At 46.5% G+C, this 24,421-nt stretch overlaps 7 protein-coding genes across 7 annotated transcripts; 3 read left to right on the forward strand and 4 right to left on the reverse strand.

The window, feature by feature from the left end:
• Positions 1–84: 84 nt before the first annotated feature.
• Positions 85–3,022, reverse strand: SERLADRAFT_445211 (uncharacterized protein; the record flags this gene model as incomplete). The annotated part of the gene is made up of 13 exons (XM_007313568.1): positions 85–360; positions 411–572; positions 631–787; positions 856–970; positions 1,026–1,265; positions 1,485–1,657; positions 1,710–1,803; positions 1,864–2,113; positions 2,176–2,310; positions 2,365–2,458; positions 2,504–2,676; positions 2,727–2,864; positions 2,927–3,022. 13 exons carry the CDS (start codon positions 3,020–3,022, stop codon positions 85–87), a joined length of 2,103 nt encoding a protein of 700 aa, XP_007313630.1.
• A 351-nt stretch (positions 3,023–3,373) lies between these two features.
• On the forward strand, positions 3,374–4,289 carry SERLADRAFT_457057 (uncharacterized protein; the record flags this gene model as incomplete). The annotated part of the gene is made up of 6 exons (XM_007313569.1): positions 3,374–3,513; positions 3,594–3,688; positions 3,757–3,841; positions 3,900–4,026; positions 4,078–4,133; positions 4,186–4,289. The coding sequence occupies 6 exons, from the start codon at positions 3,421–3,423 to the stop codon at positions 4,210–4,212; spliced, it is 483 nt and encodes a 160-aa protein (XP_007313631.1).
• Positions 4,290–4,420: 131 nt separating this feature from the next.
• On the reverse strand, positions 4,421–6,206 carry SERLADRAFT_457059 (uncharacterized protein; the record flags this gene model as incomplete). Its single annotated transcript, XM_007313570.1, has 7 exons — positions 4,421–4,700; positions 4,760–4,896; positions 4,962–5,043; positions 5,102–5,724; positions 5,786–5,929; positions 5,994–6,111; positions 6,168–6,206. Coding segments are annotated over 7 exons (1,196 nt in total), but the record flags the coding sequence as incomplete, so codon positions are not given.
• Positions 6,207–8,297: 2,091 nt separating this feature from the next.
• On the reverse strand, positions 8,298–10,416 carry SERLADRAFT_345845 (uncharacterized protein; the record flags this gene model as incomplete). The annotated part of the gene is made up of 5 exons (XM_007313571.1): positions 8,298–8,600; positions 8,653–8,868; positions 8,926–10,007; positions 10,051–10,284; positions 10,341–10,416. The coding sequence occupies 5 exons, from the start codon at positions 10,414–10,416 to the stop codon at positions 8,298–8,300; spliced, it is 1,911 nt and encodes a 636-aa protein (XP_007313633.1).
• Positions 10,417–10,657: 241 nt separating this feature from the next.
• On the reverse strand, positions 10,658–14,271 carry SERLADRAFT_354021 (uncharacterized protein; the record flags this gene model as incomplete). Its single annotated transcript, XM_007313572.1, has 14 exons — positions 10,658–10,916; positions 10,974–11,092; positions 11,146–11,536; positions 11,593–11,930; positions 11,993–12,371; positions 12,424–12,530; positions 12,584–12,733; positions 12,796–13,019; positions 13,082–13,240; positions 13,321–13,505; positions 13,578–13,760; positions 13,831–13,995; positions 14,053–14,109; positions 14,161–14,271. The coding sequence occupies 13 exons, from the start codon at positions 14,071–14,073 to the stop codon at positions 10,716–10,718; spliced, it is 2,622 nt and encodes an 873-aa protein (XP_007313634.1).
• Positions 14,272–15,213: 942 nt separating this feature from the next.
• SERLADRAFT_412909 (uncharacterized protein) lies at positions 15,214–18,340 on the forward strand (the record flags this gene model as incomplete). Its single annotated transcript, XM_007313573.1, has 6 exons — positions 15,214–15,315; positions 15,494–15,538; positions 15,608–16,564; positions 16,622–17,161; positions 17,219–17,356; positions 17,410–18,340. 6 exons carry the CDS (start codon positions 15,214–15,216, stop codon positions 17,584–17,586), a joined length of 1,959 nt encoding a protein of 652 aa, XP_007313635.1.
• Positions 18,341–22,503: 4,163 nt separating this feature from the next.
• Positions 22,504–24,415, forward strand: SERLADRAFT_457071 (uncharacterized protein; the record flags this gene model as incomplete). The annotated part of the gene is made up of 5 exons (XM_007313574.1): positions 22,504–22,727; positions 22,788–22,958; positions 23,018–23,042; positions 23,107–23,872; positions 23,925–24,415. 4 exons carry the CDS (start codon positions 22,544–22,546, stop codon positions 23,279–23,281), a joined length of 555 nt encoding a protein of 184 aa, XP_007313636.1.
• Positions 24,416–24,421: the final 6 nt, after the last annotated feature.

A 24,421-nucleotide genomic window follows, 5' to 3' on the forward strand; every position in this document is an offset into this window, starting at 1 on the left:
GATCCTCTGCAATTCAGAGCGGCGCTGGTGGTAGTCCGACCAGCACTGGTGGAATTATAAGCGTGTTCTTCAGATATGTAGACACTAGCACCTCTCGAATACGCGGTAAAGATCAGGAAGGCTCGCTACTTGAACAACATCTCTATCCAACAGATACTTCGGCGGTGAAAGGTAACGCCTCATCGTCGGAAACAAGATATATTGAATTTGCCATTTAGCTGACTTCTCTCGTGCCTCATTCTGGTCGCTCGGACCTTCCGAATCGTGGGTAGGGGTGACAGGAAGCGGTCCAGGGGAATAGAAATAAGCTAGCTCGCGTAAAAATGAGATGAAACATTCACTTTCGGAGCCCCACCGAACCTTTTCGACTTTACATGAGCAACAAGGATAGTAATTAACCAATAGCTCACCTGAGCACCAAGCCGCATGAGAAACAGCGGAAGCTTGTCGAGATTGGGCGTGTAATCTCTCAGAAGAAGAGGGAGACACACGACCATTCCTTCCGTGTCAAAATGCAGTTGAAAGTACTCTGCAAGCATGTCTCTATGTCTCATCAATATCTCCACTATATGCTACAATAAAAAGGGCTCGTCAGCCTTGAGAGTGAATATTCTTGAAAGAGTATAATACGTCAACTATCTGACTTTTAGTCAAACGGCTATTCTCAATCCCTTCCTCGTTGTCGACTGCAAGCGATACCAATGTTCTTAATGGGGGTGGAGGATCCAGTTTCAATTTTCCAAAATTAGCAAACTGCCGCAAACCCAGTTGATAAAAGAGTTCTTCTCTGCGTGCGTACATCAGATAACCTGAATTTTAGACTTAGCGGTAGGTAAGTGATAACTATACACTTACGCAAGGGCTCCATAGTTTACCAAATATAACTTCGTAGAATGTTGAACGAGGGAAAGGCAGCGAGGAAGGTCAACAAAACCAACAAACGTGTGCTTCCCGATAATCTCGGTCAATTCTGAATATGGACATTTTATGGTAAACTTCGATTAACGAAAGGAAAGTTTACTTACGATGATGTTTTCCTGTGACTACTGCCTGTCTCAGTGTCTGCACAGAACACAGAGCAACAGCAGACTCTTTGATTTCTGCGACCTTAACAGCACTAGTACTAGGGCTGTTATGGTCAGTACTGGCCAGTGGGTCGTCCAATATTAGTGGGTCGGCGATCGGAAACATGGAATCCAGTGTGCGATCTTGTAAGGACGTGCGAACCTTGTGTTGAGACGAAATTTTCTTCTTCGGCTCTCCCACTTGAAAATGACGAGGAAAAGATCTAAACTTGAACAAGTGTAACTGGAAATTTATTTTACCTTTGGGAAGAGGTGATTGAGTACTCTCTTCTTCGTCTTCGTCTTCTGTATCTATTCTCCTTTCCTTTTCTTTGCCTTTCTTGCTAGGCTCCCCCGAGCCTGATATAGCACCTGTCAAGAGAGTCTGAGACGAGGAGCTATCTCAGAGCATGATGATACAACGACTGGATGAGATTACCTGGTACTCGAAAATTCTAGACTGACTCTGGCCGGCTAGTGTTTTCTGAATGGCATCTGCTATTTTTTCCATTATAGCTTCTTCATCGAGGAAATGAACTTCTCGTTTAGTTGGATGGACATTGACGTCCACAGAACGCGGGTCAATTTCCAGGCTGCAAGTAAAATATAATCCCCGCCTTCATGAATTATAGCACTAAACCATACCTCAAATAAACAAACGGTGAAGCACCTTTTGGGAGGACACCACTGTAAACTGATTCGATGCTTCTTTTGATACGTGAAGATTCAACAAGTCGGTCTACGAGAACGCCATTCAACTTCACGCTTCTGTGAGCTTAGGATAGATCATTGTACTAACGGTTTATGAACAACAAAAACACCATTTTCTTGGCCTGATAGTTCGCGTTCGTAAAATGGACATCAGCAGACCATGACTTGGGGGTATCATCGATATCGTCATTTTCGTCGTCGTCTCGTTGACTGTTACCCGTAGACGATATTGACTCATGTAGCAACTCCTTGGCGATTGAATGACTATATAACAGACGTATTGCTTGAGGAACGTCCGAAGAAGAAGGAGTAGACAGATCTAAGCTAGGTGACCCCGCCTATGATTAGGATGTGATACGCTGCTCGGCAATGAATAACAGCTAAGAAAAGTCTTTCGTACCTTCTTACATACGAAAGCTATCTTAGGATTATGCACAGCATACCTTGTCATTACGTCGAGTATTCGAGAATACTCTTCGGACGAGCTTCGCAAAGCAGATAAGCGGGTAGGAGTGTTGTAGAATAAGTCCTCAATCTGTTAGTAGACAATGAAGTATTTTTTCTTTGTTATAATCGAGCTGTGACGCACTGTTATAGTCGTTCCATCATTACCAGCACATGGTTTTGGATCTACTGTCTGTCCTGCCTTGATGGGAGCTAGGGAGCCGTCAGAATAGGCTGCCCTGAGAAAGGTCAGGATGTAATTATTTAGGTCCTGTAGCGCTTACTTCCAAGCACAGGCATCTTTCTTGGTCTTGGTGATGATTGACAAATGGGCAACATGCGAAATAGATGCCAGAGCTTCTCCACGAAACCCATATGTTGTGAGTCGTGTTAAATCGGAGAAAGTGGATAATTTCGATGTTGTAAATCTTTCAGCCAAAATGGGCAGATCTGCTTTCTGTATGCGCATAAATCATAAACATATCTCTATCAACGCTCCATACATACCCGTATACCACTTCCATTATCCTGAATTTGTAGAAGTTTCATACCACCTTCTTTAACAGTGACTCGTATTGAAGTTGACCCAGCATCAAGGCTATTCTCGATGAGTTCTTTAAGGGCTGAGGCCGGCCTATGAATGATCTTCAGGTATTTTTTAGATGATGCCAAAGGGTACATATCATAGCGTGACTGGTAGGACGCACTTCTCCTGCAGCGATTCGGTTGATTACTGCTTCTTGAAGACGGTGGATTGGTTGGGGTTCCAATTCTGGTGAAGATGAGCGGCGTTCAGTGTCCATTTTACTTTGTTAGATCAGATGCTAAAGAATCATTGGTCAGTCCTTGACCGTACCATCACAAACGCTATATATGCGTACTGCAGCTGGATAACTTATTCCAATATTCAGCAGAGTTTAGCCTGACGCCTTTGGCAGGTCGTAGCGTAGCACAGAAGTGAGCGACGAGTTAATCTCTGGTATATTTTATATGTTTTTGTAGGAATTCGGGATTCCACGTAGCTTATGTGCGAACAAAAGGCTAATGGAGCGAGTCCAAGGTGGTGGAGGTCAAGAGAAAGACGCTGTGACGGTGTACGCGCACCGATCACGTGATTCACGAAAGCATATGAGATCGAAATCAGACGGCCGCTCATGACATTACCGCGACCATTCCAGACTGAACACAGTGAGAACGTGAAATGTCGGCTTCCGTCCTTTCAGCTGCATCTTCCTCTATAGCAATGTTTCCTTCAGGTTTAGCGAACGACAAATATCGAGGTGCTGTAGTCGAGGTAGCTTTCCTTACAAGTTCGTTCTCGCTAGTGTCGTCCCTGATATCGCCCGTCTTCTTGTGCACCTTGCTTTTTAATAGGATCTCCAATTGCCACCTGCTTTCTCTTTACCTTCAGACGAGGCAATACTACGTGCAATAGAGCTTGCTTATGATCGTGATTTTTCTCATATCCCGTAAGTCGGCTTGTCAATTTAACCATGTGACCTTAGAATCATGAATGCGAGCTGACAATACCGCATAGCGTTTTGAGTCGTGATCGGCGACCGATTGGTTATGTTGATGTCGCAGGTTTGAAAGCCAAATGGGAAGCAGGAACCGCAAATCCTGTACGATGCAATCCCACTGGACATTTATTATTTGTATCTAACCGCCTGGATGATATAGACTGACAATGTGGTCCAGTATATGACGAAATTTCAACGGAAAGCATCAGAACCATACACTCTTATTACCCCTTCCACGCCTCTGAATGAACTGGAAGAATTCCTTCAACAGAATATCTTTGCGCTAGGTTAGTTCTCGTTTACCCCTTAACGTGTGCTCTCTGATAAATCAATCTCAGTTACGGATTATGATCGCAAATTTGTACTTGCTGTGGCAACATCCCAGGACCTAGAAGTAAGTCTTATATCAAGTTCTAAACCAAAGGCTTTTCTTATGCAACCAACAGAACTTTGTTTCACGCCGGGGTCTCTGATTGACAGTTCGCTGTTACTTCATGCGCATTCTACTCTCTGATGTATATATTCGTAATATATTGCATTTGTACGACTTGCGTTGTTGCAGCCCGTGAAACTATCGATCTTGGCTCGCACATGTTTAAGGATAAGTGCCAGAGCTGAGTACAACGTTGAGTACCAACTTGTCATTTTTCGTCTGTGTATTATAATGTAGGCAGTTCAGTAGTAACTTCATTCACACTCGCCTCCATTGATTTTTGAAAAAAGACGACACCAGTGAATGTACATATGTAATGTTTATAATAGCTGATAAGTGTATGCGCGGGTAAATAACGTATTCTGCACTCCAACTACCAGAACTAGAAGTGCGAAGACCACGCATGGACAGTAGCCCGTATTTTTAATTGATATGCTGACCGTTCTGCGAGCAGTTAAATAATGACTTGATCAACTTATTGCCGGCGCTTCCAGAACATAAGACGTCGTCGAACAGCTGGTAAGTGTCCTATAGATATACCCATATGAATATATGTGCTGGATGCAGTATCGTGATTAAAGGCTTACCAAATACAACGGCTGGGCCCCAGCCAGCCAAAATGAGAGCTACATGCTGCGTGCCAAAAGGCGTAGGGGTTGGACGATGGTTTGCAACGTCAATGATAGTGGAAAGTGCAGCTAAACACTGTATGATAAAGAATGCCCTGCTCGTCCAAGACAAATGCGATGAGCTCATCTTTACACGAGTAACCAAATACACCGGGCTTACATTTGAAAAATAATGAGCCGCCATACGGCGGGCGCCAGACTCCTTGGCGCAGGTATATGAGACTGCCGTGACAACGCAGCCGCTAAGATAAATCGAATTGAGTATGCCAAAGACAAATTACTTGAGTGAAAAAAGTATACCTGAAAGGGGTATACTGGCAGTACGCCTATGACCGATATCGTTACCAAAACTCGCCTCTTCATCTATAGCCTTTTTGGTCGACTCCCATTTATAGGGATCATGGTCAACTGTCGGATCAACGAATCCAAGTGGCTCTGAGTGCTTTCTGAATGGCATGTAAGGAGGACTACGCAAGCTAGGCTCATTTGACGGGGTTGGAGGTGCGAAGACAGGGGAAGGCGAGGTGGGCGGACCAGTTTCATAGTCGTCATCGGCAACATGGCCATGTAATCGCTCCTCATCAACAGCAGAGAATGGAACGATATAGTTCCCTGTTTCTGTTTCTGGCTCCAACATGATACGGCCTGATCCACTTGATGTCGGTGATTTTGACATCGATGGAGAGCGTGATGGGAGAATGATATGCGGTGATGATTTCCTGCCCGCAAAGTCTATGATATTACTGGACTTTGATCGCTGGTGTGAACGATTTGAACTGAGCACGTTCTCATTTGAGAATGGACGACGAGAACGCGACCGCTGGATGTGCATCTTCATGATCCGGAACGCAGCTGCCGTTGACAGGAAGAAACACGGTAACGACACGATCATTGGAATGCCAGCATAGCCCAAAAATCGGCCCCTTTTTGAGTCGAATACTCCGAGGATGAGCTACTGCCAAAACATATGATAGAGTTGCATACCATTCTGGATGGCTGGCATCGCAATGCAAGTCATCAGTAGGATGTATAGCATCGTATTTGAGTAGGACTCCGATTGATATAGCTATTGAAGCGAGGGGAAAAGCGACCATAGGCCAAAGATACTGACGCCGCCAGGCTAGAGTCCTTGAAAAAAACTCATGAATACACGCCAGCTGGGAGCATTGGTGCATGCAATAATTCTACTCACGAAGATGTCGTACTGTGTAGTTGTGAAGGCCACAGAACTGAACTTGTCGTCGCGAAAGTGAAGGCTGCGCAGACACCAGTCAGGGAAAATGCTCCGTAGTAGATTAGAAATGTTTGTGCTATCAATAAATGTAAACCACAAGTCAAAAGAGTGTGGTGAATTGATTGTACATACCAATGCAGAACGATCGAGGCATTTGGAATGGATCCATTCTATAGATCATGCCTGACACCCAGTGTAATGAATTTCTAGGGATTTAAGGGAGGGATGACGAAATTACCGAGACAGAAAACACCTTGAAGGATAGTGGCGAATACACAATAAGATATCGGGCCCCAGTAGCTCCCCACCGCCCTTGAAAAAGTCCATAGCACTATCCAGCAACTGAAGATGCCTGGAATTCGAGCGTTAACCTCTGCTACTCGTACTTGACCGCATTAGTGAAAGAGACTTACCTGAAAGCGACAGAGAGAACCATACCGCCTTCAGTCCAAAGGGCAACATCGCCTTCAGGTCAAAGGACGCTGAGCGGTGGGTTTGAGGTTTACAGTAATAAGTAGTAATAAGTTAAAGCCTGTTCTCAGCGTTACAAGGTGTTCAACCAGGGCGAATGAATTTGAAATTTGGTCATAAAGATTGTTGTTGATTAAGTTTGCAAATGTTGTATGATATCGTCTCCGCCTCATAGGTACCGAGGTCAGCTCCACTGTTTCCAAAGAAAACATTTTCATTAATGATGGTTACTACACCCGCCTGTCCCGCGTCCTTGGTCACGGTCCCGACTTGGTCCCCGCCATGCGAAGTGGAAGGAAACTTGGCAGGTGCAGCCGTCGCGGAGTCCGCATCCTATCAGAACTTGTGGCTAGACCGCAAGGCAGGGACAGCGATCCAGATGCGTTTAACCAATTGAGGTTTAGCTGGGAAGAGCTATGAAATGGCCTTGATGGAGACAAACACGACGGTCCATAGTCGATCCACGACTGTAATCAGGGACATGATATGTATAGCTCACCTTCCAGAGAAGTACCTAAGGAATGAAACAATCTGGGGGTGGCGCCTGATCACCATAGTCTTGCTACCCTAAAAAGCCATCAATCCTCTCATGCCGTTGTATTGATGGGTTACCGGCACGTTGTCAATGTTGAGATTTAACGGATAAAGGATAACATTGAGGCACATTGCAAAGAACAGCAATGGAGGGAAAGTAAAGCTTGGATTCACACGCGAGTAAATGGGAATATTAGCACGTTTCTCATCCTGAACGTCGATCTCGCAGTTTCTTTCTCACCTCACTTCACTCAAGCTAAACATCAAATCATGAGCACTAGTAGTTCACTAGTGGGAAGAAATCCAAGCGACTCGGATGAAGCATCGATGAAGCCCCAATTTCAACGTTTTAGACTCAGGCTCTCATTTGCCACTACTAGGCATGCTACTATAATATTACTAGCACGGCACTCCGTTCAACCTTATGCGGATGCGCTCATGCTTCAAGTTAAAGCACCGTGATGGGCATGTTACGGGCCGCACATCGTTGTTCATCGTTCAAGCGAGGTTCTCTTGATGAGTCGGATTGCACGGCGCTTTCCCCCCCTCCCCCTCACCTAGGGTCCATATGATCTCAACAAAACCTTGTCGCTGTCCATGTTCCGCTGATTATTGCCGTTAGTGTGTCTGGGTTCAGCATGGTTGTACCGCTAATAGGGACCCAGCGAGTGCACAAGTCGCCCAGTACACTGTTAACGCGGGTTTACTCTGGTCAACTTCACAGCAGACTTATGTCAATCGGACACTTTGACAAGGCATCACATGTCCTTATGGGCTATGGAAACCAGCGGCTCAGATCACTATTTGTATCAGCTTGGGCTTCTCATAATTGATGCCCGTCACTGTGGCATCCGTATTCATCGGCAACTTGAAAGACACTTGAAAGATTGGATTACACTACATCTGACAGCCTGTGACAGAAACCGGAGTTTTGTCTCTGGACTTGGAACCGCGGTTCAGCGCATTTTGTTCCCCTATTGTCTTTACTATTCAATGGATATGACTGGCATATGACAGACAAGAGATTTTCTGGTGCGTGTGACCTTATTTCCCTAAGCTGGATGTCTTCGCGCATTCAACATGCCATTAATCTTATTCGTCTCGTTCTTCCCAGATACTAGTAAAACATTCGTCCTTGCTCATTATAAAGTTATTATACCAAATAGATATCACTGTGTACATTAATCTCGTTCGCATTCAGACTTGTTCTCTCAAACCTCATTACTCGTGTCCTCCTGGACTGGGGTTGAGAGATCGTCAGTCCCCTGCAGCCTGTTTCGCTTCTACACTTCTTGTGGCGATAGCTGGGATGTCCGAAGCCATTTCAGCCGGCTCCGATGCCTCTTTCGAAGCATCACTCGCAACACTGTCGACAAGCTGCGAGGCCTCCAATTCAGAACACCACTCTAGTGTCACCTCAACGTCTACAAGTGATGAGCCAATGCCCAAGGGAAAGTCAATATCCTTTCGTGTGAAGAGTAGGCGTGTTATAGAGTTATCTTGAGGTGAAGCGCGTGGGATATGAAATGCCGGTATTATCCATAACCATCCCATGAATACCTACATCGCATTCAATAAGATAAGGAGTACACGAACAAACGGAGGTACTTACTTGTCCCATGTAAAGCTTGATGCGTACTTCGCGGTTCGCTTCCAAAATTATCCCATCTTCATGGCTAACCTGTGTTGCGTCGTACATAGAATTGGCCTCTGAAGGTACTGAGTTATCAACTAAGCCATTGGGTTGCTCTCGCGGAATTTCATTTCTAATCTTCACCCAACTCGCCCGAGACAGAGGCTGTAAAATATAGGTGACGGTCTTCTCAGCCTAAATCATATAATTGTTTCAGTTCACATACGGAAAAGCCAAAGGAAAAATACTTACATCACTGGACTCGCCTTTTTGAACAGACAATTCACCTACTGGACCCATCCGCGCAAAGCTATGGACCATCTTCTGATTGTCCCATGTCCCATCGGCAAAGAACTCCTCCAGCTTTTCGTCGCCAATATGCCCACTTTCCGTGTTTCGTTTTCCTATATTACCACTCTCGTGACGCGTCAATCGTTCAAACTTTTCCAACCCTTCCACCATCTCATCGTCATATCTCGCCAATGACGCCCATACATGCCCTTTCTCATAACCCTTTCTTCCATAACCCGCCCGATCCATTACCATACTAGCCGCTTTGATCAGTTGCAATTTTAAACCAGACAACTCCCTCATGCGCAGCTTGATTTGACTCAGTCTAACCTTCGGCGATGGTGCATCTCTAGTCGAAGGTGTGCTGATGGGCCAAAAATCGAGCGGACCCTGATTCGCCAATAGTAGCGACCAGTAGTATAACCAGCGTCTTTGACTCGGGATACTTACTCCTTGCTTTCCTTTGCTAGAAGGGCTTGGACTTTGCATCCGGCGCGAGGTGTGCAGATCCAGAACATCCTTCAATGAAGTAGGCAGTATCTTCATTGTCCCTAATTCCGTTCGATCATGAGTTGGACTGCTGGGAGCGAGCGCTGCTGAGTTTTCGGAGTGAGATTCATGGATTTCATGTCCATTTTTATTTTTCCCATTTTCTTCGACTTGAGATCTATCATCGTCGATGAGTGAATGCAATATGTCTTTCTTATCCTCTCCTTGCGAAGTATCGTTGTCGTCGGGCATTACCTCCATCCATTCGTCTGCACGCACTCGAGCCCACTCTTTGGCAGAATAGCTGCGCTCGAGGCGCGGAGCGGAAGGGGAGACGTCAAGAGAAAGCAGATACGTGCATGCTAAAGTTCCTGATCTGCCTTTCCCGGCTGATTTGAAGAATGCACAAGATATCAATATAGTATAGTCAAAGATAGATATCTGACTGTGGGCACCTTTACAGTGTAGAGCGACCACGCGATCGCGAGATTCAGATAACCAGGCATTTATTTCGCGGGAAACCAGTGGTAGTAAAGCAAGAGGAGGTGCACTGGCTTCATACATCAGATCGCGAGCTAGAGGTGATACATTATCAACAGCATTCTAATACGCACTGGTGATCTGGAAAAGGGTATCTGCTAACTCGTCCGTCGAATACACTAGCTGGATAAGCGTTTTCTTTCACGGGACAAAAATTGAAGACCCAAAAGTTATTGCCATGACGGTGCTCTAGAAATTTCTTGGCATCTTCTCTGCGATTGCGATAGAGTCCTTCTAAGCCTATAGCGGGGTATCCCATGACAATGACCTGATCTGTAATATATACTAAATCTACATGAAGGATACAAGTAAGCAATTTGTATGTGGAGCGACGGTGAAGTACATACCAAGCTCAAGGTTCAGTTTTCCGTCCTTAAATCTGGCTTTGTTGCCAGAGACCAGACGTCGAATATAGTCGGTCATGACCCAGGTTGCCTCAGAATGATAGCTGTGAATGGAGAGAAACAAATAATAGCAGCTCGAACGCTGTTCTCAACCGCCATATGCTTCGTCGCAGTGAGTATCCTCATTGGATCAAACTGATGTCATGAGGCTCGGAGTGATCTCGGCAGGCAAGCAATCACTCAATTCACAAATTCACACGCCACATGCACTTAAATCCTGCATCCCTCAACTGGCCGTAGCGCTGCAGTAATGGTAGTAGAAATCGTGAAAAAAAGTCATGTTGCATTTCAGTCCATCTAGTCAAAACAAGTAACGATCTACGCTTGCATCGTATCTTCTTTTTCCCATCCTGGGTTTTTCTGTAAGATCACGAAGCCCTCGAGTACATGACCGAATGGTATGAACTCTTCCGTCGCAAGCTCCGCTCGTTCAGTCGTACCCAGGCGCACCGGTGTTTGGTGGGTCTGGAAGCCTGATATTGTCCGTGGCTTACCAGCTTGACCAACGACGTCGACAGCCTGGAGGAAAAGGACAGATCAGACTATGACGACAACAAAAATCTCGATTATACATACCTGACCAACACGAACAGTGACAGGAGCGTTGTTTAGATTCTCGTCAAGGGTTATAAGGAATCGTGGGTACATGGCAGTGACAAGGAAGTACAACATCCAGTGGTATTTGTCGAGCACAACTGGAAACAATGGCTCGTTATGCCGTTAGGTCATGAATATGGAAGTTACTCACAGGCTTTGGCATCAGTAAATGCAGTCAGTGTAGCTAACAACCCAGCAACGGCCGTCCGACTCATGATACTTCTGTCAGAGAAGAAAGGGTTGATTCCAATCGTGCCTTTCCCCATGTGCACCAGTCCTTGAGCGATCCGTACCATGAACAGACAATCTGGCTCTTTGTAGTAGTACCCAGCCAGTTGTCGTAGCATCTGGGCAAGACGAGCATTGTTCGTGCCTGCACCTACAAGGCCCATGGCAAATATGGCATTGAGAGCAACCTGGAGATCGTTGTCGTGGCTGTATTTCGAGAGTGTGTCCAAGATGGGAAGTTGGGGGTTCGAGGCACTAACAAGACCCAAAGCTAGGGGCACTGTTTTACGGATAATGGGGTCGCCGTAGTGCATCTGTAATATTCAGCGTTAGCAACCCTTCAAATAGATGAGCCAAGTACTATACTAACGAGATGATTTAGCTGTCTCGATGACATATCCGAACCAATGTCTTCTCCCATAGCAATCAGTGATATACCGAGAACGGCGAATGCTTGGAATGTATCGTCTTTCGGTTCTTCCTTCTTCTCATCTTTGTTCTCATCTTTATTTTCATCCTTGTCCTCGGCATCCTTTTCCTTCGAGGCGTCGAGATGCTCACCGCAATAGTGTAGCATCGCTTGCACTTTCAGGACATCCCCAGTCCCAGCACACGAACAAGCCTCCACGATGACCTGTGCCTGTTTTGCAATTGGATGCTCGATTACCTTCAAAGTCTCCATCGTTGCATCAGAAGCTTCTGTTCGGCCTACGTAAAAGTTCCACTGTAAGTTTTAGCTCAGGCAGCTACCAACAAGAACACGCCCTTACCAATGAACAAAAACGCTAAACCCAGCACCATAAATCTACCCCATTTCTCTGATAGAGCTTTGTCATCCCTCTCCATTAACGTTTGCAGTATGGTACTCGAGATCTCGCCATTTGCGCTGCCAACAAAGACAAAACCGAGGGCGAGCGCACTCAGGGATGCGACTTCCATCGACAATGACTCGTCAGCTACAGCTGGAAGAAGTACGTATATAAGGTCCTCGCGATGAGATCCTGCATAGGCAAGACCAAGACCCATGATAGCACTCGTCCTTAGAGGAACGGATTTGTTATCGACATATTCACTAAGAAGCGCCAGAGCAGCATCTGCTTCAGTGAGAACGTTTGTATTGAGAAGACCAGTTGCGAGAAGAGCTCCAGCCTAAGCACAGTGAATCCGGAAGCAAACAATGAATACACGGGGATGAACATACTTTGATGTACTCTTCTGAGGAATATGTATATTTGTCAACGTGGCTCAGACCGACATCAGTATCCCACAAAAGACTAAGACCAAGACTAGCGGCAGCGCTCAACATGCCTGAAGCGAACTCAGTGATGTACACCACAGATGAAAGATTCAACTACACTTACCATGCTCCTTGTTTTTGTATATCCAGCTGTTCCCTTCTTCAGCCTCCACCATAAGTTTGTCATTCCCAAAGCCAGCGTTCACGAAGGCATTCACAAAGGTCCCTGCAAGATTCCCTCGGGCTGAATCCACATTAGCTGCAGCTCCTGTTCCTGTCAAGCATAATGGTCAACCCCAATCCTTCGAAAAACCAAGGAAATGAAAGCAAACTCACTAGTGTTCTCCAAATGGCTCTTATATACGTCTTCTAAACTCTTGGGATCTGCAACACCAACCTCCTTACCGAACTCCCTGAAATGTGTGCTCAGTCGGCTATTACTTAGACATTCTAGTAAGTCGCTTGGAACTTCTTCCTCATCTGCCCCTCCGGCGGGGATCAGCCACTCGAGTGGGACCTGCGCACGTGCAAGAAGGAAAGCAAGCTGACGCTTCATCAAGCTTTTAAAAATAGTCGAGTGAGCAAATCGCAACAAAGTGACAAAATGACACCAGCGGCTTACGGATTGCTAGGGGCATTATAATCTTGTTGAATAAGCTCTTGGTCATTCAGCCGTATAGCTAAACTAAGGGCTTCCGGGAATTTCGAAAATTGAATATAAATTTGATGCGCTGTGCGCAAGAAAGCCGCGTCATCCGGGGGTGGTAGTAAACCCACGCAGCTGGTCAGAAGGAGGAAGGTCAGCCACAGAAATGGAAAACTGTGCTACTCTAGCTATTCAGACATGAACACTTTACTTACCGTACCATATATGCGCATACTCGTGCATATGTGTTTTCGTCCACCAAAGCAGCTATCCGGTCAACCATCTCCAGTTCCTCAAGTAGATCAACGGCATCAGGTTCAGCGTTATGTCCGAGGAAGAATTTAGCACATTGAGCCGCAAGCCCTTTCAAATCATCGATAGTCCCAGGCATTTTGATCGGCTCTGCTTTGGGCTTTTCTGCGCTATCGGATACTGGGGCAGGGGGTGTCTCCTCTCCGTCCGAGCGTATCACATACTCCTCACCAAGCTCAGCTGCAAGATGTCGGACATATTCATGACCCCATGAACCTGGCTCAGAAAGAGGCGATGAAGGCGGACGCATGGAAGCAGAAAAAAGGCGATAACGGAGCGTCCCTCGGGGTTGCGTATCAGAATATGTCATGGCAAGAACAGAAAGGATATCCGCAAAGAGACTCTGCAAGAAATAACGGTCATGAGCGGTATTAAGAGTCTAATATTTCTCTGCAAATCGACACGTTACGTACCTTGTCCTCAGACGCGGACCAAGTATCATACAGTGTTTGGAGATCGGGATAATGTGGGCGAAGGAATTTCAAGGGTTTTGGTACGGAGGTCATAGACGATGTTGATGTTCTTATCAGTGTGCGAAGGGTTTCAAGTGCAGGACGATAGAGCTCAGTATTGGATTCCTATAGCACATCTTAACGTTAGTAAGACCGCTCCATTGAATATTTTTCCCAAGTTACCTTCAGCCGTTCAATCAGCATCTCTAATTCATTCTTGAGCTGTGCGTCCTCTTCTGACTAGCTCAGGAGTGGTTAGATGAGAACTAAATTTGATGACGATGGACATACGAGTTCCTCTCCCTCTTTGGTTTCGCCATTGAGCTTAGATGAGCCCTCCTTCTTGTCCTTCTCTTCTGCCTCTGCTTTCTTCTTCTTCGGGTCCTCTGAGGGAACTTGAATGGTAGATGCTACACGCTCCGGCATAATTGAAGACTCGGAAAGATATATGATACTGGTCGCGGTCAGACTTTGAATGATTCTGAATGAACGACGCGCGTCGGGAAAGTGTCACACCGTGAGTGGTGTCACTAACAGTCACGTCACATTCATTGCTACGCTAATCCCACTATCAATGTTCGTCAAAATGCTGGTTTTCTAGCATTCTGCATTTGGACAGTATTATTTTATTCCATCCAGGAATATATCAAAAAGTATTGAGCGCTATGAGCTTTGCAAGGTCTCACTCTTCTATTTGTTAGACTACCTTCGATCGCCGCAGCAGTACAGTTTTTCTATCGTCCAGAGGCTTTTCTTCGGCGTTCACTTTGAATACAGCATCGACGATAAGAACTATCATAGCATTGGCGCAACTTGAATTTGACCTTCCAGAGCTCTACGAAGTGTCCAGGGTCACGAGCTTTTGCCTCAAAGTTCTAACTCTCCCTTTCAAGCTGGCCCGAGGGAACCTTGCGCCGCCGCTTACGGTTTGCCAACATCAGAAACAGTGGTGTAATGATTTGTTTTGTTTGAGACAGTACACAGTAAGACCGCGATCAGAAAACTCGACCGCAGTATCGACGCTTGTGTCAGGAGGCGGCGATGGTATTATTGATATATGACACGTAACGGCCGCGTAGTGCACAATACGCACTTGATGTGTGTTGTCTTTGTCCTCATGTAAGACGATTTGACGATAGGTGTAGTACCAAGAGATTATCTTGATGTATAAGTTATCAGAGCTTCATCTGAGTGTCTGAGAACATCGATGAGATACGATGGGCGGCCTGCCGTCGGATACACGATGCTGATCAGATAACACGATGTTCACGCATCAAGACGTAACAGTCCGTCTGCCATCCTGGGAAGGTAAACTTCAGCAGCCAGCCAAAAAAGTGTAAAATAATGCTCGCCGTTAGATTCATCGCTGCATGGACCGTCTCCTTTGTTCCTTGCTGTACTTGGGCCACCGTTGTTTCAGTAGTCCTGTGGCCACCGCCAACGAGCGTACAATAGTCGGGAGCACGTGACTTAACGCGTCCGTGTTTATTTGTTCGTATTTTGTGTGGATGGTTGAAAACCCGAAATTCCGTATTTGTTCAAGACCGTCGTTCTCCACCTTCAGCTTCAGCCTGCAACGTTCTTACTCTTTCATTTTTCATTTCTGTCATCTATCATATCCTAGTTATTGTTCAACGGACATTTCTTGTTCATGGCTTCGAATATTCCTGTAAGCTTTCTCTGTCTTTTACTCCCTCGTCGTCGTGACTTCATCGCTCATTGCGCGCTCATTTAATAGACACGGCGTGTAACGCGGACGACTCGTATGACAACTCTGAAAGATAACGAGAATGCCAATGCTCGTCCATCGCGTCTTACTGCTCGAGTGAAACCCCCATCATCGAATGGCTCTGGTACTGCTACGACAGGCGGTCTGACCCGAGCTACTGCTGCAACCGCTGCATCTCGAGCAAAGGCGAACGGTAATGATGAGAACAAGGTCGATCTCGCCGCTCAAGGGAAGAGAAAGCGTGAGGCTCTGGGAGAAGTCACAAAATTCGTGAACAAGAACAAAACCACTAACGTCCCAGCTAAGGAAGTCAAAGGGAAAGGGAAAGAAGCTGCTCCCGTTAAGGAGGTTAAGGAGAAATTCGACGGCGTCGTGATTCAGTCGAAACCATCGCTGGTCGCTGCAGCAAGACAACCGTTGCGTACTGTCTCAGGCTCTACGACACGTCGTGCCACAAGAAGCACAGTTGTGGCACCTCAAGGGCAGAATCTGGACAAGGTGAAGGAGGAGTCCGGAAAGGTTGCAGATGAAGATGCCATGGCAATCGATGACCATCCAACTACCAATGCTGCTCCCTCAGCAGAACCTCAGCCACGCCGGGTCTCGACGAGACGTTCGGGTTTAGCTTCGCAAGCAGCTGTAGACGAGACTCGTCCATCAGAGATTCCAACTCGCCTGCCAACTCGGCCCCCTGCAAAGCACGAGGATGACGTAGAGGACAATCGTGTCTTTAAGAAGCGGCGCACGTCTTCAGACATTCCCGACGAAGCGAAACTCTTCGAACAAGAACAGTTACAACAGGAAGCCGAAGAAGTTGCTGCTGCTCTTGAAGCTTACGCCGATAGTGAACCAGAGGCAGATCCCTACGGTGACCAGTGGGATGACCTCGACGCCGAGGATGCAGACGACCCTTTGATGGTTAGCGAGTATGTGATCGAGATCTTCAACTACATGAAAGAGATCGAGGTGCGTATTGTTCTGACATATTTATTAATGCCATCACTGATGGTTCATAACGTGCAGCTTACCACTATGCCCAACCCGAACTACATGGAAAGCCAGAAAGAGCTCGCGTGGAAGATGCGTGGAATCCTCACTGACTGGCTGGTCCAAGTCCACGTCCGTTTTCGTCTTTTGCCGGAAACGCTGTTCTTGTGCGTTAACCTTATCGATCGATTCCTTTCCGCACGTGTTGTCTCCCTCGCAAAGTTGCAACTAGTCGGTATCACTTGCCTTTTCGTCGCGGCAAAGGTTGAAGAAATCGTGGCTCCATCCGTTGCGCACTTCTTGTACTGTGCCGATTCTTCGTACACCGAGACTGAGATCCTCCAAGCAGAGCGCTATGTCTTGAAGACGCTTGACTGGAATTTGAGTTATCCCAACCCAATGCACTTCTTGAGGCGGATCAGCAAGGCAGACGAATATGACGTGAAGGCTCGCACGATTGCCAAGTACTTCCTCGAAATTCAATGCCTAGAGTGGAGATTGTTGGCTGCACCTCCATCATTGATAGCTGCTGCTGCTATTTGGCTTGCTAGGCTGATTTTGGGTCAGGATAAGTGGGTGAGTAGACTGACAGGATTATTATCCGCATTTGTTTGATTAATAAATTTTTATTAGACTCCGAATCTTGCTCATTACTCGTCCTACGCCGAGAGTACCATCATTCCTACCGCAAACTTGATGCTGAACTACGTTCTCAAACCTATCAAGCACGAGTCGTTCCACAAGAAATACGCTGGCAAGAGATTTTTGAAGGTTAATAGTTTTGTTTCAATACGTCTTTCTTTTTATTGATATGTTTTCTTCAGTCAAGTATTTGGGTTCGGGACTGGGCATTGGAAAGGTGGTCGGAGGGTACTCAGGTGGCACTATTGGAGGAACTGCCGATGTTGAAAGCACAAAACCGTGCCGAACGGGCACGAGCAGAGGCTGCCGCAGCCGTCACAGCTGTTGAGGCTGGCGAAGAGTATCTCGAAGAGTCATAATGAAGGCCCGTGCAAGTTACTCCTGCCTCGGACTGGCTGAAAATTTCCCTACCTTCCATCATTCCCATCCATAGTCGACTGACAAAAATGCATTTACCATGGACACCTTATACAAGCGCAACCACTCATCCTATCGCATACACCACACCACGCATCTCTGTTTATTTCTTTCAAACCACACAATCTCCCTTCGACATCCGTTTTGTGTTTTTATTGTTGATCTTATGATTATCAAATGGTTTTTTTTTTACAACCGCGTTGTCTCTTCGCCTCACAGTGCCTATGCTGATCCGTGTTTTGCCCTGTGTCTTATCCACATCGACGGAAACCCGTGTTCCCGGATAACCTTGTGGTTGTTAACGTCGAATTGATTTGACCTCGTCTTCGCTCTGTCTTCTACCTGCACGGATCATTTCTATCGCTGGCCTGCTGTTTGCTCCGTGCGATACCTTTGCAATGTCATCATACACATCAAATCATATCTCCAGTTCTACATCACGCTACCCCTCGCTACTAGCAGCCTTCTTGTGGCATGTGCTCTCTCCGCTCGCTATCCGGTGCATCTACTTGTGTGCCACCGTCGTATCGGTCTTTGTGTGCTCGATTTGTTCTTCTAGTGCATTTCGCGGTTGCCACTCGTCGCTAGCTATCCAAACTATCATGGTATAACTGCATGATTTCATTCGCTCCTCTTTGAAAATGGCATGTTCATATCACTTCATACCGTCTAGTTTGACACCAGTCCCCCTCCCGCTTTCCCTCTCCCATTTCCCGTTTTCATTCTATTTCACCCTCCCATCCTATCCCTTGTTTGGATTTCTTGAAGATGTCTATAGAGTTGGGTCGTGAAGCTGTACATCTGCACAATGAAATATATCAAGTATTAATTACAAGGCGTGTGTAAGCATTCTGAAGAAAATTAGGAGTCTTGGGTAACGTCGTTGATCATGTTAATTGTTATTCTTGTCTTTCATGTGACAGAACTGTAGTAATGTTTAAGCTTACTTTGATAATTACCTTGAATAGAATAGAAATCTGACAGATCAAAATATTCTCTGGGAGTCGTTCTGCATATATCTCGATATATATTAGGGATAAGGATTATCAGCTCACTGAGTGCAACGTTAATTGACCTTATCGGATAATTTCAAGTCTTGAAAACCTTCGAGTCGTTACTTTCACATTCAATCGACTACCGTGCAAGTAATTTGTTCAAAACGAGTGTATATTATTAATGCAAACGATGTAATCGTCATGTATCTAACATATATATAATATCGAGACAAGAGAGTGAATTTGGCTAATTGCTACAATTTATATAAATAAGTTGAACAGATATGAAGGGAAATGGGAGCTAACGCTACAAAAACACGTAGAATTCATCACCGTCGTGATTCAGAAATAAACAATGAGTGTGGAACCATGCGAAGGTAGAGGTAGAACAAATGAAACAAAATGCACAGAAAATTCCAAACAGATACTACGAGATTAGAAATAGACATACTGTATAACTTCCTATCAATCCTATCCAAGTGAGTCTACGCCCTTAAGAACATCTCGACAGGAATCGGCTTCCTCCTCAGTCCGCCACTGCTACCACTGATGTCACTACCTGCATCACTCCCGCAGGCGCTGGTAGAGAAAGAAGAGGTTGTTGAGGTGCTGCTCCGGCTCCTGTGCCTTCTCACGGTCTTTGTGGGGGTGTGAGGGATAGAGGAAGCAGGCGAGCGGGAGTAGTTGGAGGAAGCTGGGGAATGGGGGAAACGGGGTGAGTGAGGCGAGGGCACGAGAAAGGGCGATTTTGAGCTGGGTGCGAGGAACTGAGAGGAGGGTATTTGTTCCCGACGAATGTAGATAAATTCGTTGCGTGCTGAAGTCCTGCGGCTTCTAGTCGTCTGCAAATCTAGTGCTACCCTTGGTGCCATCGAGGGCCCAACAATACTCTCCTTGCCAGATTTTCGCGACCCAAAAACGCCCTTCAGCTTTGCAGCACCAAACGCCAAGGTCAGACTGGGCGACTTGGCATGAGAAGCGTGCGATGAGCGTTCATGAGTCTGTTCGAGCGAAGCGAGGGTGGATGAGGACCAGCGTGAACGGAGTGCTGGTGATGGTTCGTAGTTGTCTTCGTCTAGGATGTGTGAGTCAGTGCTGTAGTCCTCATGATTTTGAGAAGAGTCGGCGTGATCTGAAGCTTGGGGGGAGTATGATTCGCATGAAGTACGTACTTCCGAGTCAATACTCGATCGCGGGGAAACATCTGAGACTAGCTCAGGACTGTACGCCTGTACATACATGTCATGAGTGGGAGTTTCAGGGAAGGCAGGCTCAAGTTCTCTTTCATAGCCATCCTGCTGCCTGTTGGAGAGATGAATACCATACACATCCTCATCCTGCTCATCACTGTATGCCACTCCGATTTCACCTTCGTCGCAAGCGAGCTCAACGCGAATTTCCACCTCATCCTCATTAGAAAGGTCGTCGCTCTCGAAGTCGTCAAAGAATATATCTGCGGGAATAGACATGCGTGGAGGTGCACGATCCAAGTCGAGGCATGCGGGCGAGCGGCTCGGCGATGATGCCCCCATAGGAGGAGGTGGAGGTGGTCGCAGAGGCATGGGAGGGATGACGCGCTTGCGGCGCGGACGTTGAGAAAGAGAGAACGAGGGTGGGAGAGCGGGAGGGAGGAATGGCGAGGGTGGTGACGGGATTGGGATAGATGGGAGGGGTTTGCTCATTCTGCTGCGCCCTTGTCGCTTCGAATCAGCAAGAGCAGGCTCCTGTGGGGAAGACAATATAGCAGAACGAGGACGGATGAACGAATCTGGGCGAGAAGAGGCGGATGAAGACGTCGAGGTGGAAGGAAAAGAGGGAGGAAGGGGCGAGGACAGGGTAATGATATCTTGAAATTGGCGTGTATAGAATTCGTAGTCCTCTACATCTTCCTCAGCCTGTGTCCTCTCAACCTCTCCATCATCGTTCTCCATTTGCTCAATTTGTACAACCTCGCTCTTCACATCTGAGCCTTTAGATTTAGTGATACAAAGTGGGCGTATGGGCGCAACCAGGCGCGGTCCGCGTACATGGACGTGCTCGCCGTCCTCGTCGTCAGAGGTGGCAGGCGTAGTCGGGAGTCCGGTGCTCATAGAGCGTGGGCTGTCTGATGAATAGGAAGAAGATGCGGAAGAAGCTGAGGAGGATGCAACAGAGGAGAGGAAAGGGGGACGTGGGAAGTCAAATGCAAGGGAAAATGAGTCTGGAGAGTCGCAGTCGGTTTGGGTTTGCGCAACCTCATTCTGATCTGAGATGAGAAGAAGAGCGTCGTCGATTGAGAAGGTGTAGGCAGAGAGTGTCACCCGTGCGTCGGTTTTACGCGGGAGCGAGCGAGTAGAGTGCTGTCTAGTTGGTGCAGGGGCGGGCGAGGCGGGAAGCGAGCTGGTGGATGGACGAGGCTCGTCTTCTTCTGATACTTCGGGAATAATGCAGAGCGTCTTGCTCTCTGAGGTTTGTTTGCGACTGCGAGAGCGTGTCTTGTAGGATCGTCTGAAAGATGGTAAAAATGCGTCTCCAGAAAATACTGCAACGATAAGTCAGTATCATGTGGCTATATAACCAGAAAAAAATATAGAACGTACAAGCCATGTGAGCTATATGGTATGATGAGATTGAATAAGTGGTGGTAAATAGAGGTTGTAGGGACTTGCAGTCAACGCCAGAGAAAAATATGCGGACAAGTCAACGATAGACCTGGAAAAGAACGAACGAGGTATATATTCCCAGAGTCCCCATTCACGCTTGAGTATACAATAACTCTCATTGTCGTCCTCCTTTTTGTCGTATGCATTTAGCCTTTTGTCGCCTGTCCTCGTAATTCTGGCCGTGGCATTGTTCTCGTTTCTCTTTGTCCTTTGTCGCCCATTTTGGGACAACCACTACAAGGCGGTCCTTATTAGGAAAGCAGTTCAGGCGACACAGCCGCGGCGCTCCAATTTTGTGGCGCTAGTTAATTGTCTACTCGTTGGCCAACTAAATCTCTTGTTGTGAACGCGATGGGGCTCTTGCTTTTGATTGTAGACCACCATAGATACACCATCGTCCCGTCGCATTGCATACTACATCATATCATTTTTTTTGTGACTCGAATTCCACTTCCGCATACTTTGTTCTAGGCTCTAAGCTGTCGTATGCATAGAGACTGACGGTTTAACTCGAATGACTGACCTCTAGCCCCCGTGCTTTCACAGGGGTTGGATTCATACACATTTTGAGAAATTTACCATTTAATATCTATTATTTTTGTCAAATTACATGCTCATTTGAAAACGAATTTTGTATCGCCTTCATACTGTTACCAGTTAAGTACTTAATATGGACCAACATTTCTCCAGAGGATACCGTGACGGGATCTTCATCTATCATCAAACAACACTCGCTTGATCTCCCAGATATCTTGATGGTAATGTTCCATGTTGACCCGTGTCTCACTGGCAAGGGGAGCCAATTTCAGTGAAAGGCCCTCTGATATTACAATTGAATGCATTGGCGCAATCAGAAACACTTTTCCCATTTCCCTTATCATGATGGACCACGCCACAATGTTGTGATGTCACCTTCTTCTGCGACATAGCCCCGTAACTAGGAATACAATTCCACTCTGCAAAAGAGATCATCGATCATCTCTATCATTGCCCTTTTTTTCGCTGCAAAGGCCACTATGTCAGATCGTGACAGTGACACCATTACAGTGACACTATCCTAAAATAGTCACACTTACGCTGTGGAATAATCATGATGCATGATGGGCGCCACCTAGAAATACTGCTGTAAAGCTGGAGGGCGCTTCTTTTACTCCCATCGTTCTTCAAGCTTCAATGTTGTATCCTATACAATCCATCGTGCGATTACTGTAGTATTGCCTACTAATGTTGCAGTCACGACAGCTGTGGTCATAGTTTAACACATGAGTCCTTCAACGTCCTCGATGGCGCTTGACAATGTTACCAAGACCATGGCCCAGGCGTCTGCAGTCGATGCTCGAGGCAGCAATTTTAACGATGTTCATGACAATGGCTATCAACTTAATAGTGAGAATCACGGCCCTCAAACAATCAACACAACAATCAACCAGTATACTCAAGGCAATGGTACGAACATGTCTCTTTTTCTTCTGTCGTCTAAATGTAACAGTATATCTTGTACCCCAGCAAAAGAACGCCAGGAATTTGCAGATTGGCTTTCTCCTCTGAGTTTTCGTCAAACGCGGGGTGACATTTACGGACACAGGCGGGAGGGGACAGGAAAATGGGTGCTTGATGACAAAAATTTCAAGGATTGGCAAAGTGGAACTGTGAAGACACTATGGTGTCCCGGGATTCGTAAGCCTGGTGGAAGCATGACTGGCGGTGTCATATATTGATTAGGCCATGTCATCTAGCTGGTGCTGGGAAGACCATTCTTGCGTAAGTCCCTTAGCGCATTATCTCAGTTTATCCTGTGATCAACCATCATGCTCATTTTTACTAGGTCATATATCATCAATCATCTCGAGCAAAAGAAAGCCGATGATGTCGCTGTGGCCTATGTTTATTGCAGCTATATGGAACAATCAACGCAAACGGTCTATAACCTTATCGCAAGCCTTTTGAAACAGCTCGTTCAAGATTCTCTTCCAACCTTTGACCGCGTCAAAAACAAATAGTCGCTGCTAGAAAAAGAGGACCTGGATGTTAATTCGAAGGAGCGGAGTGACTCTGACTGGACACCACTCTTCTATGCAGTCTTCCATAACCATGTGGAAGTCGTCGAGTTGCTGATGGAAAGAGTTAACAGGAGGAACCAGGATAATTTGAAACGGTTGTTACACGCAGGCGCAGGGCCTGTGGAAATGGTCAAATTATTGTCGGCAAGAAAGGACTACGTTCTACACGTGTTTGATCTTGACGTCTGCCTGCAAATGACATCCTCGCTACAGCGTCCTCATCGTAGCGAATTGACACGATTGCTTGTTGTGCGGGTACCAGGACGCGTCGAAGTTAACCAGACAGACCAGTGTGGTTTTACGCTCCTATGGTTGGAGACTTACCAGGGTGGTCAAAAGATAATGGAATATGAAGTCGCCTACGACTCGGACGGAACCGACGTCAACATGACCCCAGTGAGGTTGGTTTAGTATACCGCCACTGTGGGTCGCCGCGAACGATATCATAGACAAAGTGAATGAGATTTTGGCTACCGATTCCTCCATTGAACAAGGGCATAGCGTGGGCGATGATGACATTGCCAGACAGTGGTAAGTACAGTCCATTTGTGGTGTTGATGATACTTATTGACATGGCTATCAGCAATATATATGAAAGCAGCAAAGATTACCGCCTAGAATTAGGGAAGGAAGTAATCTTGAGGTTGCTGCTTGCAAGATGCAACGTTGATGTGAACTGGAGAAACGACCACGGGGAAACACTTCTATCCAGGGCGGCGAAAAACGGAAGCACATCTTTCGTGAAAGAGCTGCTTTCCATAGATGGCATCGACGTCAACTTGCAAGATAAAAATGGCGACTCGCCCCTGCACCTTGCAATTCGTTCCAAGAGAGTGGAGATAACATCTTTACTTGTTGCTCGGGATGATGTCTTGCTCGACTCGAAAAATGCGGTTGGGAAGACGCCGTTACACTGTGGTGTTCAGGTTATCCCGCGCGACAATAATGAACAGATGCTTCCGGATAGTGCGGACTCAGGTACACGAGAAGCAATAGTAAAGCTGCTCCTTTCCCGGAGCAACATTCATATAAACTTGGAGGACGATGATGGCCTCACGCCACTGATGCTTGCATAAAGCA

This window comes from Serpula lacrymans (genome assembly GCF_000218685.1).
Source record: "Serpula lacrymans var. lacrymans S7.9 unplaced genomic scaffold SERLAscaffold_2, whole genome shotgun sequence".
Classification (NCBI taxonomy): domain Eukaryota; kingdom Fungi; phylum Basidiomycota; class Agaricomycetes; order Boletales; family Serpulaceae; genus Serpula; species Serpula lacrymans.